This window comes from Leptonychotes weddellii, chromosome 14 (assembly GCF_054177405.1).
Source record: "Leptonychotes weddellii isolate Sample4059 chromosome 14, ASM5417740v2, whole genome shotgun sequence".
Classification (NCBI taxonomy): Eukaryota; Metazoa; Chordata; class Mammalia; order Carnivora; family Phocidae; genus Leptonychotes; species Leptonychotes weddellii.
Window position 1 is genome coordinate 74,986,690 of NC_138382.1, and position 16,160 is coordinate 75,002,849.

Genomic DNA, 16,160 nt, shown 5'->3' on the forward strand with positions numbered 1-16,160 from the left:
CCAAATGTATTTTGTTCTCCAAACTGAGAGTAAAACCTATTTGTTAAAAGAATTCTCCCGATCTGTAATGAAGCCATCCAGTAGACCCTCCATGAAAAAAACACACGGCTGAAATAATCACTTCTCTTGAAGCTGTTTTAGGATTTCCCATCTTTCCACACTGAACCTGAATTTCTAAATAAGTAGTATCGCTCCACTCTACCTTTGATCCATCTCCTTTTGAATTTCTTTATTTAATTCATCGACTTTCTGCTGCAGCTTTTTCCTTCTCTGCTCGGGCGGGAGGTTGCTGAAATCCTCTGGCGTGGCGCCCTGCAAATGCAAACAGGCATGAGCCGGCGCTCCTCCTTGAGGACAGACACCGAGTGAAGCCCGCAGGACACATTCCCCAGACACCAGGGGATGCAGATGTCTGCATGTGTTCTCATGAACTAAAGGGAAGCTCTTTCCCATGACACCCAGCTGAGATGCAAGATCAGTGCATGCAAACTGCAAAAAAGTCCCACACACCGGTTCGGGGTCCAGGCTTGCTGGCCAAACCACCTCCGCCAAGGCAAGGAGCAAGGCTGCAGGAGGAGGGAGGGGAAGAAAAAATTCTGCCCCCCCCGCCCCCAAGAGAATCGATGAAAAACAAAGTCTGAGGCAGATTCTTCACTTGCCCGTCAGTGCTGGTAGCCAACACTGGAGCGTGAAGGAAGTTTGAGGTTTCTGCTCCCTCATACAACACAGGGACAAGTGCCCCCATCATCAACGGTCTCATGTCGAAGGCACTGTTTTACTCCCTACTCGGAGTCTTTCCACTTCGCCACACAGGCTGAGGCCAAAAGTTTCCATCCCCACCAAGTGACAGATGGGACGTCTGGTTCCTCAGAGAATGTGGTGGGGGGAAGGACATTAAAACATCTATTCTCCCCCTCTCTCCCCTCCACCACCCCCTGCACTCTCCCCTCCGCGGCCTCTCAAAGTCTGGCCACTCCTTTCTGACATCTGTAGGGTGACCTCAGCAAATCCACATAGAATGCGCCCCCCGACCTCCACACCAACTTCCCAGCGCCCGAAATCCAAGCCAGCTGTTTCCAATCCAGCAGAAGGAGCCTATTTGGATATCTTGATCCCCTTTCAGAAACAATTAGTAGCTTTCCTCGGTGCAGGCGATTGCAGTAGAACACATCAACAGCGAGCTTCCAGACTCCTGCAGATGCTTACGTGTCAGAAGCTGCGGCTGAAGCTGTCGGTGATCAAGTGCCTTTGCTTCAATGAAGCGATTTTCATAAAGAAAGAGACACCTATTCAATCGCCAGGGAGAAGCCAAGGAATTTTAGAAGAGATTTTACTTTCGAACCAATGAAACAGGCTGGCTTGGGGGCGTGGGTGGAAGAGAGGACCCGGGTAATATAATTCCAAAACTGAGCTGAATTTGCCAAGCAGCTGACATAGTGCTTGTGACCAGGTTCCTCGGCTGCTTAGGACAGAATGCCAGGGCTGTGCTGGGAGCGTGTGAGGCAGCCGAGTTTAGCCGAAGGCCACGCACAGGCCTTTCAGCTGATGTTCTTAGACTCGTGCGTGCGTGTGTACGTGTGTCCGTGCGTAAGAGAAAGAGAGGGAGAGATGAGTGAAACCACAACACAAGTGGCTAGTCCCTCACGGCAAGCCAAGCAAGCTCAGTTGCCTCTAAGGCTTAGATGAACCAAACTCATCTTCAGGGTAGAAATAAATCAGGCTTGTTTTTTCTGTCCCCTATGTGATTATCGTGTTGGAATACTTGGAGCCTGAACCGTGTGCTTTTCACTTCGCTCAGCTCCGTCACCGAGCCTGAAAGCACAATACCTTGTATTCATGCTGATTTTACTTAAATCACATGAGCATGTTTTCCAAAATTCAGGGGATTGTTTTGTTTTGTTTTTAGGTGCTGGAATGCAACAAAACAAAAGACGCGCTGCTTCAGAAGCCGGGAAATCCAGGGAGCGCTCAGTGTTAATTCGTCAATAGTTCCGAAGCCTAACGACGGGCTAGGAGCCCCAAAGAATTTTTTCTACAAAGAATGGAAAAGTTCTCATCTCTGCACTGGTGAATACGGTAGCTACACATGACTACTGAGCATTTGAAACACGGCCAGTGCAACTGTGGAACTGAATTTTACGTTTTTACTGGATTTTAATTCACGAACATTTAAATAGGCACACGTGATGGGTGGCTACCGTATGGGACACAGGTGTAGACTGTGAGCAGGTGGAAGGTTTGCAGTGTATAAACAGCACTTGTGACTTATTAACAGATACCCTCTACAGCAAAAAATTTAACTTTATTTACGAGAACTAAAACCCATTAAATAATAAATGAACGAATTAGGTCCCTTTCAATAGGTAGTCTGTGTTTCTGTATTGTTATCTAGAAACTAATCTCGCGAACCGTGCCTCAAACTTTGCATTGCCCTTGGAGATTCAGGTCACGGCTTCTTCTAGATCCAAAGGTGCGTCAGGTGTCTGGAAGTACCTTAAAAGGCCATTAAGGCTTGGATTATTTTAAACCATATTCTGACCTATGATTCATTTTGCCATGAAGGAATTTATATTTCTAGCTTTGAGTCAGAGCAGACTTTCTGAAATCTTTGGAGTGGCCCAGTTTGGAAAGAGACTGGCCCCAGAGGTGGCGCTGGTTTTGCAAGAGGGGGTCAACGCGTATATGGCTATTTTAAGTGGCTAAGCCTCTAGGAGGACCTTGTTTCACACTTCTGGACTCAAACGCTTGCTTCTGAGCATCTCTCCCCAATAGCACAAGCATGAGCTGCTTCTTGAGAGTTCACACTTTTTTTTCACCCCAGGCAATGCTTCACTTTTTTACTGGCTTCCAAGTAATGGTATAAAGCAACAATTCAATACCAGGTTGGTCAAGTGATTTTTATCTCAGACAGAAAGACCGCCTAATTTATTAATACTATTAGCTTTTGCTGCTAGCCCCTCAGCAAAAGAAGAAATACAGAAAGGGCAAAGAAGAAACCCTGGTACCTGAGAGACTCCTACTTAATGGATCCAGTTTCTCCCAAATTCATGCTGCCACCGAACGCAGTTCATTGAAACATTTAGAATGTTTTCCTTCTCGTAGAGACCTTAATTAAGGACTCGTCTGGGGATTTTATTTCACAGTCTAAGAAATGTTCCATTTAATAAAATATTTGTTTTCTCTAGGGTCGGGTTGGTTGCCAAATACTGAGTCAGGTTGAAAAAATTCTGGATATCCACACATATATGTATCCATGTACACACATACAAATGTGTATATCAGGACAACCAGAAACTATTATCCTGCATCATCAACAGCAGTGCATAAAGTAGCTGACCTCATTCCTGGTTGAATTGTTGCAGCTTATCACTGTCCATAATTTTAGGACATTCTCAGCTGTGGTGTTGAGAACTTACTCAAGTATAGTTAGGGGTTATAGAGTTAAGGGTTTCTTTTAATAAGTTTAATGATTAGTCTGTTTACTAGGGCTATGCAATTAGGTAGGAACAACATAGAATACTAAGTAAATTATTTTAGAAAGGCTTAGGAGGCTCTTTTAACTGTCCATAAAGTCATCTTGTGATTTCTTAAATCAGCTATGCACAAGGCACCCACGTATTTATGTTGCAACTTCAAGATCCCATTGGTTGCGAATCTTGCAGGCTGCCTTGGACCTGAGTCTGAGACTGGCACCATTCCTGCACGTCTCCCTCAGGCTTTCCGTGTTTTTCATCTGCTTCTGTGGCTCCCAGGGAGGAGCATCTTTAGCTGTTAAATTTACTTTTATTCCAAATGATCCAATAAATAAACTCCCCGATATCGAATATTTATATTTATGCTCACATTTAAATAAAGTTTATTAACATCTGTCCTCCTCTTAAGGCCCCAATAAGAAAGGAAACCAAATCATGAGTTAAGCGTTAATTTTCTTAGCAACTTGAAAAGATTAAGATCGCCCCTCGTAGATTCTGGACCTTTGGATTGCAAAGGTCTAACGAAGAAACACCAACGAAAGCACACGCAACAGAAACATACACCAAAAAACCTGATTAGATTCGGGACATGCATAGAATAATTGTGCTTACCAGCTTGAGAGAAAGCTTCACGTAAAAATTGAAGAGGTAACGGGAAAAAAAGAAAGAGAGAGACAACACATCAGAAGAAGAGGAATTTGGTCAGTTGCATCGTATTAACATAACACATAAATTCACCTGTCGCTTGTGAAAATGACTTGCAGCGGATCTGTGCAAACGTTCACAAGAGGGGCTGGCCCCTGCCAAAACCTTCCTTTAGCTGCCACGTTACCAGGGCAAAGAATAAAGATAGAAAAGGAGAGTTTCTGTTCACAGTTCTGTGTGGATCACATCAGCCTGGATATAAGCTAAAATAAGTTTGCAGTTGGTGACACATGCTGATAATAAAAGACAAAAAGAGTCACATCGCCTTTTGTTCACCACGTTTCACATGGAGAGTTTTACTTACAGGGGGCGTCTCAAGAGCAATTGTTTCCACAACGTACAAGTAATGTATTTATCTTGAGGAACTCTAATAAATGCGAACACTGGCGTTTCTCGAAGGCATGAAGGCAAACTTTGAATGGGTGAACAGGTAACTAGGGGCTGGAAGTTGCTCTAGGAAACCATCTGCAGGATCCCAAAAGCCTCTCTGCACCAGGCTGGAGGCAGGACGACACTCTGGCACCGCTAGCCATGCCCCGGCACGGTGGAAGGTGTATTCAGGGGCTCTCCATCCACTCTGAGCCCTACCCACGGGGCTTACACAGCACTTGGGGAACTAACAGGGGTAGCTGCCCTGAAAGTTACTGTTAGGAAACAGAGAGCCAATTATCTCAACTACCCAGGGGAACTCCTTGCTATGGGTTTCCTGACAATTATCAGGAGACAGCTGGTGCAATTTTGCTGGGCCTGGAGATTAGCAAAGGTAGAGCGATTACTGGGCACAAAACAGATTAAAAGGCATCTCCAAATTAGAAAAAAAGAAACATGTGGCTCTTCGTTAACAGGTGAGACATGCTCTATGGCTGGAAAGCAGTGTTTTGAGAGCGCGGTGAATTTTTACTTAGCTGTCGTCAATCCTAAAAGTTCAGGCAGCTGCAGCAGGATCAAAAATATGTTGGAGACAAAGTACCAAAGAAAGCGCCCTCTGATTTTAAATTGAGAGTGCAGGGTGTTAAAAATTCCTTAACCGGATTTTAAAAATCTTATTCTTAAGATGAACTCAAAATGGACACTTCTTTTTAAATTGGCATCAAGCTTTTAAAGAAATCACCCCTATGGGGAAAAAGACTTTAAGGAAAGAAGCAGTAAGACAAAATTTTGGGAGAACGAGGTACGTACATGCACACTCCTGACTGTTCTTGTGGGCCCCTCCTGTGAGCTTTAGCACAGATCGGTTTGTCACGACTTGAGTTCTTTACAGACAACACTCAGGGTGCACAGCAGAAAACTTTGCAAATATCTTCCCTACAAAGCACACTACCCCCTACAAATGTTTTCTCACGCATTATTGTCTAAAGACCTGACGTTTGAACTCCGTATACTACCTGTTCTCTATTCGGCTAACTTCCGTTACTTATATGCATGTATCAATTATATATTCTTTCTTAAGCGTTCCCAAAGAAGCATTCTAACACCAAAACTAATAGCATAGGAATATTACCACTTCATAATAAAAAAAAATGAGTCATTAGGATTGCAAATAAATCTGAGGACCCACAGGAAGTACCGGACTTTCAAGACAGATTCAATGTTCTGAAGTGGACAGCAATGGGTCATCTACAAGAAGCACCATCACGGGATGTGGTATTCTTGTAACGATCCTACACCGGTTTTCGGTCTTAAGTTGTAAGCCCACCAGTTAGATCATTTAACATTAGGAACCGAATCACTTAAGAGAATACTTGTGAAGACTGCATTAAGTGCATTGCGAGACATCCGAGGAGCTAAAAAGCTGTCAGTTTCAGGCAACAAGTATAGAGGCTTGGGGGCCACACATGTCAATAACACATGAGGGGGTCACAGAGCCAGCGGGTCCATGTGTTACTGCTCAGTCACAGGTACTAACCTCAAGTACGAAGAAAGGGGACAGTGAAAATAAATATCCAAGTCACTGTGTTTAATGAAGGTCCGTGGGAAGTCACGTGACTACTCTACGACCTCGCTCACGCCCCAGTGATTGTTTTGGTTCTCCAAGCGTCATGGCATAACCCCCCGACGGATCCACCTCTTTCAAACGGGGATGTGGGTCCTCGTACGAGCTACACGACTGCCGTGTGTAAGAGTGTCCTTCTCCGGGCACCACGCTCTGCGGCTGCGTTTATGGGTGAGATTCACACCCATCGTAAAATCACACCCGCAGACATCTCAGATGGCAGTCACGATCAGCGAGGCGGGGGCAGAGCCAAGCTCGGTCCATTGGCATTTTGAGGCAGCTTGGTTGTTCTTGGGAAGTTGGGTTCCCTTTCCCACCCAAGCTTTCCAGATGAAGTAGCTTGGGGTTGAATTCATGCTAATAGTGAGGCCTTTCCCCTGTCCAGGTCTCCCCGGGGGGAATTTCACTGCCAGGTCCCCGGTCTTGGTGCTGTCATAGGGGTTAGTACCTGTGCTAGGTTGTATGCCCTGGCCGTCCCAGGTGAACTTACAACATAGTCCCTAGCTTCAAAAGCATACGTGGGTTTCCCTATCGTCCTCTTCATGAGTTCTTTGTGAAAACTGAAAGACTGAGTCTGCCAATAATCAGCAAGAGAACAAGATAAAATAAACAAAATGAAAGTAACCATGAAATTGTAACATCTGACAAACAATCGGTAAGGGTTTTCCAAACCTTTTGATCAACTTCGGTGGGATTTTTCCATGCAATGAACTCTAAAACACGGGGGAACTAGGTCCATATTTTAGATTTAGAAGGCCCTTGCCCAGAGCAGAAACAGAAATCTTAACTTAAGACAACAAAATTACATTTGTAAATTGCAAACCGAGACCATACTATCTACTTTCATTTTTCCTTGACTTAGGTAAAGATGAGAAAATGGTTAATAATGCTCAGGTGGCATACTTTAGAAATGTTCAGTGAAACAAAATTTTCTTACAGATGCCAATGATGCACAACAAAAAAACATTTTATCCTGGTTAATTATTCAGACACAAAATCGCCTATGCTAAGAAATGTCTGCCTAGGATTTACACATTCGGGTAATAGGAACAAAGGATTGAAACCTGGATCTGAAAGCTGCAAAACACAATAAATTAAAAGATGTGTTAAAATCACAGATCTATTATTCTAGGACACTTTTCCTACCTTTGGCACAACAGTCTTAAAGTTAAAAAGTAAGAATAAAGGAAATATAAGGACAGTATCATTTTCATCATGGGCCCTGTAATCCGTGTACCTTCTGGGTTGAGATTGCTTTAAAATCAAATTTATTTCCCAAACTTCAGATTTGTTTTTTATTTTTGAACTTCCTAATTTTACTTCTGTGATGCATTTCCTTTTTCTTTTTTTTTCTTTCTTTTTGTTCACTTCTACTTCCTGAAGGAAGGCACCTCAAATCTGACCCTCACTAAGAACAGGCTGACCCAAAACGAAGGAAGCAGAAATGTGTTTCTATTTATTTACTAATTCTTCTAGAATGTGTACGTGTGTGTGTTAACTCTCAGGAAAACAAAGCATTGAGAAAAAAAATTTTTGACTGAGTTTTTGCTGAGCACAGATTTAAAGAGTAAGAAATAAAATTCACTTTGTTAATTACAATTTTTAAAAGAGGGATTTTCCTCTAAATCATCATAATAACTTGTTTCTCATTTCACTGTTTTTGAAGGGTTATATTTTTCTTAGCCATCTTTCCTGTACACTTATTGATTACTGACATTCTTTGGTCTTTTCCTAAACATTTACAGAACATCATGAAACGCAGATTCGGAAAACCCCATTTGCAACCAACAGACTGTGTAGTGTTGAGAGAATGAAACAGACACAGAAACAAATGGTAAACAATCACAAATATTCAGCATACTCTACGTGAGGTTCCAAAAGACCATGCAGAGGTACTTATTAGAAATATAATAAATGAGTGCTCTGTAAAGGTTTTGCAAGTGGCAGAGAGATGGGTTAACTGACTGACAGTTAACATGAAACTTTATAATGTCGCAAAAACACCCTGGCCAGATGTTGGAAATTCTTCCATGAGCAAGCAGGATGGACGGGGAGTTTTAAAAGCCAGCCTGATCGAGCCAGGAACTGAGATCTAATTATAGAGCTCAACGCGATCCATCATCCACTTCTGAAGCTACACTCTGCCTTCTAACAATGGCTCTCTTGAAATCTTGAGGAAATTACATTTCTAATTCTTAACCTGATATGCTGGGAAACCTTAAGACAAGATAATTTCGCCAACTATATGTATTCTTTGCATAAAATGTTGAGATTCCCTTATTAAAGGAACTCTGCATATAAAGAATTGGGGGGGAGTTGTACTTCATTCTATTTACTTACTTATTTTTAAAATACGGAATGCTTCGCGAATTTGCGTGTCATCCATGCCGAGGGGCCGTGCTAATCTCTGTATCGTTCCAATTTTAGTATATGTGCCGCCCCTTGTTTTAGTCACAGCTATTATACATTTACCTTCTTTCTTACCCAAAGGAAGGGAAGAGTAAAAATTATGTTTGTACGAGAACACATCCCACGACCGCTGTATTGCAGTCCCCACAGGTCAGGATAAAAGACCTTACTGGGCACACATGTCTGTTTATTCTTGATCGCCACGCCTCATTATTCATTATATAGGATATTTGGGGATGGCTTAGACTACACTGATCAGTTCGATTTATTTGGGAGGCTCCAAACGACTTTGTTCCAATCTTTTACTGTAAACCAAACTGGTAACTCCTTTTGGTTACGGGATCAATTGCACAAAACTGTGAATTTGGCACAGGTGATCCTGATTCGAATGGCAAGCTGGGATCTAAAGGACATCCACTCGTGAGTCAACCATATTATAACAGATGCTCCCCGAGTGTGGACTTCACAGAACCTCAGACAGTGAGCTTTACCTCTTCCTAACTTCATCTTTTTAGGCCTCAGTTTTCTTATCAGGAAAATAAGGATGTCGTGTACCTAGGCTCATAGGGCAGTTGAAGAAAAGTAAATGGTCCCATGGAACAGTCTGGTACATGGTAAGTGCTCAATAAATGTCAGTTGCTTATTATCTCAGCCTCTAAAGATAAAGCCGGCATTAGAGGTCTCTTCCAGCCAACAGATATTTTATCACCATCTTATAAGTTCACCAACACAGCTAAAGAAACCACTGTAACTTCGTGCCATTTCCCCTTCGAACCCCGAAGCTTAGCTCAGAGAGAAGTATCTTTGTGACACTCACATTGTTTCAGTAATTATCAAGCAAATACTTTCTGAGTCTACAGTGACTTCCAATTCCTCATCTCAGATGTCGTTGGCTTTGGAAACTGAATCTAAGCTTCCTTTTTTGGTAAAATCAAGGTAGAATATTAATGACTTAGAGGTTTTAAAAGAGAAGTAGAGAAAAGACTTTCTAAAATGTGCTCGAGACCAAAAAGACTCTGGGCCGGCTGGCTGGCTTTCTCTTCTTCTTTCCATCCATTCTGCTTCCTTCTTTCTTCTCTCCTCCTCCTATTGTGGTTCTTCTTTCTAGCTATGGTGGATCCCAGGTCCTTACTGTTTCGTGTTATGGAAAAACACAATGGATTCATTCACAAACAAAATAAGTCATGCAGAACGACACATGCACTCAGAGCGCACGAGAGAGACGGGATTCCAGAGCAGAACTTACCCCACGCTTTAGGCTCCTGAAGCAGTGGATTTTGGGTTTGGAGGTCATGAACTCGTTGAAGCGATGGGAGAGGGGTTCCTTTTGCTGCTTGGGAGACTGGGGGCCGTTGGGAACAGCAGAGGGTGAGGCAGAGGCAGGGGGAGGAGGGGGAGGCTGATGGGGGGATGTTAAAAGGGACATAAGCTACATGTAAGATGGAGCAGTGACAGAGTAAAATCAGAAACAAGAAGATAAGACACAAAACAAAAATAAGCATCAAATAATATTTGAAATCCAAAGCAAGTAAAACACAAACGATTAAATATTTAGGCCATGGTCCAAAAGAAAACATGTAGAATATGACAAAAAGTGGAGGTTTTAGTAAGTAAAGCAATGGAAGAAGAGCAAGAAATCTCTGACAAGAAGCTCATGCAGACTCTCACATGCAAACTACATTTCCGATTAGTTACGCTAAACCAGTTAAGGCCAGAAGGGTAAAGAGTTCTAAACCATCTAAACCACCAGAGCTTGATGAGAGAACGTAAAGGACCTTAGATGCCAAGGTTGTCAAAACAGCAAGACAGTCTTTGAAAAATTAAATATGCAGTTATTCTCAGCAGAGCACAGTAATGTGACGCCCAGGTTAACACTGTCATGCACCTATGTCCCACGCTACCAAAAGAAAATGCACAATGTTCATGGAGGTACATGTTAACATGAATTCAAAAACAAAGCTATTAACCGGTGGAAACAATTTCAATCAGAGCTGCTGATAAATTGTTAGAGAGAAATCCTGCGCAGTGCCCTCTCTCCCAGCCGAGGGGACCAGGTGGCTAGCGGACTTAGCAGTGAAAGGCATGATGGGGAATGGCCGAGAGGTCAGTAGAGGTCAGTGTTAGTGTGGGTGACATGAGTCAGGTGGCAATGCATCTGAAATAAGACAAATGGCCATGGCAAAGGGACCACCACCAAAGAGAAATCATGGTTTAAAATAAAATCGCATTCTAGCTCTTTTTTTGCATTCTGTGAACTACAGGCTTACATTCTTAAGTTTTGTTTTGTTTTGTTTTTTAAGACTAACAGAGAAAGTCAAAATCTCCACACTTGATAAAACTCATTTCACACTGGTCCAACCATCAGTACCTTATTTTTTTTGATGAAGGGCCATAACTTTCCTTTGGATTTGCCACCAAACTTGAGCTCTGGTTTGCCTTCTCCTCGGGAATTCGAAAGGCTGTTATCTGACACAGTGCGTTTCATCGGCTGAGTGTAATCCTCAAATTCAATGTCCCCGGGAGGCTCAAACCCGGACTTATAAGCTTCTATTACCAGCTGGGAATCCTGAAATTACACCCATCAAACACGAATGCATTCAAACACGTGCAAATACTTTCGACACAACGAATTTTGATGGCTTCATACAGATGCTATCGTAAAGAACTGTATCTCTATAGTTATCTATAGAATTTTATCTATATTGATTAATAACAGATTTTTTCTAGTAATATTTTTATCATTAGAAAGAATAAGCACTATTTGAAAAGCTATACGCCTAGCTGAGATGGAAAGATATTCTCAAAAACCATTTTTCCGCAGCTGGAGAATCAAATATTAAGTAAGAAGGACTTTGCTAAAAGCAGAAAAAAATGGGCTACTGTTATGCACTTCCCTTGAAAAATACAGTAATACAGAAGTCTGGTTCTCACCAGGAGTTCTTAAGGTAGTTTAGCATACAGAAAGTCAAAGCAAAGAGTAGATAATCTCTCTCACTTCTTTGGTTCATTGTGGTTCAGGGATATTAATTCATTGCATGATTTTTCCTTATGGATGCATTTGTTCATAGACCCTCCCCCACTCACATGCAAAGCTCTCGTCTGTTTTTCCTCTACTGTATCCCTAGACCTAGATGGTGCCCAGTGAGAACTGTGTGCAATAAATGCTGAATAAATCAATGAACTGAACGCCTACTCTAGGGTGTGCACCCTGCTAGGAACTTTGGGTGCTACATCTTTCTCGGGGTCGGGTGGTGCAGACAAATGTGTAAGGCGATCACAATCATGATGTCATAGATAGATAGATGTATACATAAAGTATTACAAAAGCACATGTGATTCATAGTAACATTTGAAGTCAATGATCATCTGACTTAAAAAAAAACACTAGAGAAGACAATCTGGAAAGATTTCAATTTTTTTTTTTTTTAAAGATTTTATTTATTTGTCAGAGAGAGAGAGAGAGAGAGAGCACAAGCAGGGGGAGCAGGAGAGGGAGAAGCAGGCTGCCTGCTGAGCAGGCAGCCCGATATGGGGCTCGATCCCAGAAGCCTGGGATCATGACCTGAGCCGAAGGCAGACGCTTAACCAACTAAGCCACCCAGGCATCCCTGGAAAGATCTCAATTCTTAATATAAGTCCACATTTTGGTATGTCATAGCTATTTTAGCTACTACTTACTTTGTAGATGGGCCACAGACTGCTGATTATCTTCCAACAGCCAACTACCTTCCCTTCTTAGCAATAGGAACCCTGATTTTAAGTTGGGCACCTTGCCACCCACCTAAAGGCTTCCCATTCCCCAGCCTTCTGAGCAGCAGGAAGTGGACACCTAAGTTTTGACCTCTGAGATCTCTGAGATGTAGACAGGATGGTGTGTAATTTTAGGAAGACTCTTTAAAGGGATGGCATGGGTCCTTTTCTATATTCTGCTTTCTGGAATTTGGATGTGATGGCTGGAGCTCCAGAAGCCATACTGAGTTTGAAGGTCACATCATCAAAAGCTGTGAACTAGGAGGAGCCTGAGTCCCTGAGAACTTACAGACCATCTGTCCATGCCAGGGCTGGACCGTCTGCCTGCAGACATTTTTTATGTGAGAGGAAAAACAAATGGCCTTGTGTAAGACACTACTGTTCTTGTTACATGCAGTTAAACGTACGCGAGCAGATGCAGATCTACAAGCCCAGGTGTGCCAGTGACTCACTGATGTGCTCTAATGAAAACACAGTCATTTGATATAAATGGAAACTAACCATACATAAATAAACCAGTTTGAACTTCTAAGTAATCATGTGATTCTGAGACTGCTTTAAGGGGGAGAGGGGACATCCAGTTTGTTGGAGGGGGGGCTAACAGAGCTGGGAGCTTTCTGTCCTCCTATCCCATTTAAATAATTATTCAATCACCTCTTTCAAGTCTTTGCACAAATGTAACTTCTTGGTGTAATAGCCAGCCCCACCCCCTCAGGCACTTCCTAGCATCCTTTCTTACCTCATTTTCCCCCAAATGCTCATCCTGTTTTAACACTCTAAATAAGGTTCTCATTTATTTTGTTACTGTCCGTCTCTGTCTTCAGAGCTGTGCCTGGCACTTGTGAGTCAGCAAGTGAGTGAGTGGATTCAAACATGTGCCAGAAACAGTGCTTGCTTTAGAAATAAAAAGGACAAGGTGTGTGTGGGGGGGGCCTTAAGGGAAGAACCTGGGTTTGGAACCAGATGGACATATTCACTATATGGCCCTGGGCAGGGCTGCAACCTCTCTGAATTCGAGGTTCTCCTCGGCGGGTCGTGGTGAGCACACCATGCATGGAAGGAAGTAGGTGTTCAGTAAATGTTCAGGGAAGCATTTCATAAAATTACCATCACTGTTTCTCAAAATGAAAACACGAAGAGGCGGAGATAAAGAGCATGTGTGATCAAAGGAAAACTAGAATAAAAATAGCAAAGATCAAAGCAGCAAGACCACAACTAACTTTGCTAGGAGCCGAATCTGCAAGAGAAGATAAACTTGAGATGCACCACAAGAACAGAGCAGGGATGTTCGGAAAGAGGAAGGGAATGTGCCAGGAAAGATGATCTGTATGGATTAAGAAATATCTGACCCTTGAATTCTCAAAAAAGAGCAAAATGAAACATTCATTCAGGTAAACCCCTGAAGGAGGCTGAGGGAGTGAGCCAGGCAGATATCTATGGGGAGAATATTCCAGGCAAAGGGAACAGCACAGTAGGAGCATACTTGCGAGTTTTTTAGGAATAGTAGGCAGGCCATTGTGGCTACAGCACTGGGGAGAATACAGAATAGGTGACGTCAGACAGATAAATGGGGAGGGAGGGTGTTCCAGATAGTTTAGGACTTTGAGGCCACAGTGGCTTTGACTTTTCCTGTATGACAGAAGCCCACAGAGGGCTCTGAGCAGAGGAGACACGTGACCTGACTTACTGTAAAAGAACACCTCTGGTCTCTGTGTTAAGAATGGGGTGGGGAGCAAAGGTGGGGAGACATTAGACATCTCCTGCAGTAATCCAGGCTCTTCCTGCACAATCCAACTGGATGGAGATCTTGGATCAGGAGGGTAACAATAGAGGTGGTGAGAGCTGTGTGGATTCTGAATGTATTTTGGAAGTAAAGCCAATAGGATTGGCTGACACATTGATGCAGGTGTCAGAAGAGGGTATCAAAGATGACTCCAAGATCCATGCAACCGGAAGGATGAAAATGCCATGACGGAGAGAATGAAGACTAAAGGAGGTGCAGGTTTGGCAAGACAGATCGGGAGCTCTGTTTTGGATACGCTAAGCTTGAGGAACGTAGTAGACATCCAAGTGGAGAAGCCACTTGGCAGCTGAGTGTATGAACCTGCCATGGAGGGGACAGGTCCAGGCTGGGAATGTAACATGTGTGATTCAGAGCTGAGATGGGACTTAATGCTCCAAGAGTCTACGGATCACTCTAAGGAGCGAATGCGGAGAGTACACAGGTCCAAGATCAAAGCCCAGGGGTACTCCCAAGTTAAATGGTAAGAAGAAGGAAAACAAGAACAAGCAAAGGAGACTGAGTCAGTGAGGAGAAAAGCCATCACAGTATGGTTTCCTGGGAATCAAGTGAAGGAACAGCAGATAGGAGGGTGGTCAAGTGGGGGCTGGTGCTGCTAAGAGTTCAAATTCTTGAATAAGAACTTGAATGAAGGGGCACCTGGGTGGTATTAAGCGACTGCCTTCAGCTCAAGTCATGATCCCAGGGTCCTGGGATCGAGCCATGTATCAGGCTCCCTGCTCGACAGGGGGCCTGTTTTTCCCTCTCCCTCTGCCGCTCCCACTGCTTGTGCTCTCCTGCTCTCTCTCTGCCAAATAAATAAAATAAAATCTTTAAAACAACAAAAAAAAGAACTTGAATGAAGACTTAGAAAAGACCCTTGTATTTAGCAACATAAAAGTCGTAGGTGAAAAAGAATGATCAGTGATAAAATGGGAAAACAAGGCTCCCATAATGGGAGAAATATCCTATAAATCTAGGGTGCTCACAATTTCCCAGGTAAAACTGTTCAAGGGAAACCATCATTCAGACATGATCTTGTAAAATTGGGAAGTTTCAAGGAAAAAGACATTTCCAAGCTTCTAATATAAGAAATTAAAATCAGGCTTGTTTCAGATTTTAATCAATGCCAGAAGTCAATGAGGCTAAGGAAAAAAGTCAAGATTCAACAGAGGTGAAGGCTTACCTTATAAACCTCACTATTATTATTTCCCTTTAAAAGACCGCTCTCCACAGTCATTGGTGACTGTTGACATTTTAAATAGGGCGATGAGAGAAAGCCTCACCAAGACTATTTCTTGATCTCCCTCCATGAGCCAGGCATCTATGAACCACCAAAAGACTTTGTCCAAGGGGTGTCTGGGTGTGCTTCACTCAGTCAGTGTAGCATCTGCCTTCAGCTCAGGTCAGGATTCCAGGGTCCTGGGATAGAGCCCCAAGTTGGGTTCCCTGCTCAGTAGGGAGCCTACTTCTCCCTCTGCCCCGCCCCCTGCTCGTGCTTTCTTGCTCTCAAATAAATAAAGAAAAATCTTTATTTTTAAAAAAGAAATAAAAAAAAAAAAGACTTTGTCTGAAACTGAGGATGCAGAGATGTCCAAAATCAATGAGGTAATGATGGTAAGAAAACGGGAAACTGGACTACATGGATGCATGACCAGTCACATGTGTCTCAACCAAGACATGTGTTCAGCAAAAGGACTGTCTCTCTTTGGAGATGCTTAAAGGAGATAAAACCGTCAAATAAAGACACGTTCATTGTAAGGAAAGGATGGTTTGATCACCTGCACCTACTTCTTGGCATAATGTAGTTTTGTGGGGGGAACACAATAAGCATTAGTAATTTTCCTCAAAAAAGTTAGCTGAAATCACTGAAGAAGGAGGCTCCAGGTGAATAGATGTTAATAAAATAGAGATCAAGGAATCCTAAAATCAAAAAAAATATGCCCGCTACTGGAACCGTTCTTCCTACAAACACTTATTAGTTAACACATTTGGAAGTGTTTCTGCACATTGGGTTGATAACAATTTTTTTACACAGATGGCCTTAAAT

General features: G+C 42.8%; 1 protein-coding gene and 1 non-coding gene across 8 annotated transcripts in view; both read right to left on the reverse strand.

The window, feature by feature from the left end:
* The window catches only part of FNBP1 (formin binding protein 1), a 114,987-nt gene that overhangs the window by 16,140 nt on the left and 82,687 nt on the right, over nucleotides 1–16,160 (reverse strand). For 3 of the 7 annotated variants that reach the window (XM_081803758.1, XM_081803757.1, XM_081803756.1), the window contains exons 9-11: nucleotides 10,949–11,146; nucleotides 9,827–10,009; nucleotides 203–312 (exon numbers count right to left, since the gene is read on the reverse strand). In XM_081803758.1, coding sequence (XP_081659884.1) covers nucleotides 203–312; nucleotides 9,827–10,009; nucleotides 10,949–11,146 — 491 coding nt within the window. The remainder of the gene's footprint in view (nucleotides 1–202; nucleotides 313–9,826; nucleotides 10,010–10,948; nucleotides 11,147–16,160) is intronic. The other 4 variants (XM_081803760.1, XM_081803759.1, XM_081803762.1 and 1 more) reach the window with 2 other exon arrangements.
* LOC115938426 (U6 spliceosomal RNA) lies at nucleotides 8,519–8,626 on the reverse strand. The gene has a single exon (XR_004073541.1). It is a non-coding gene; the product is annotated as a U6 spliceosomal RNA (small nuclear RNA).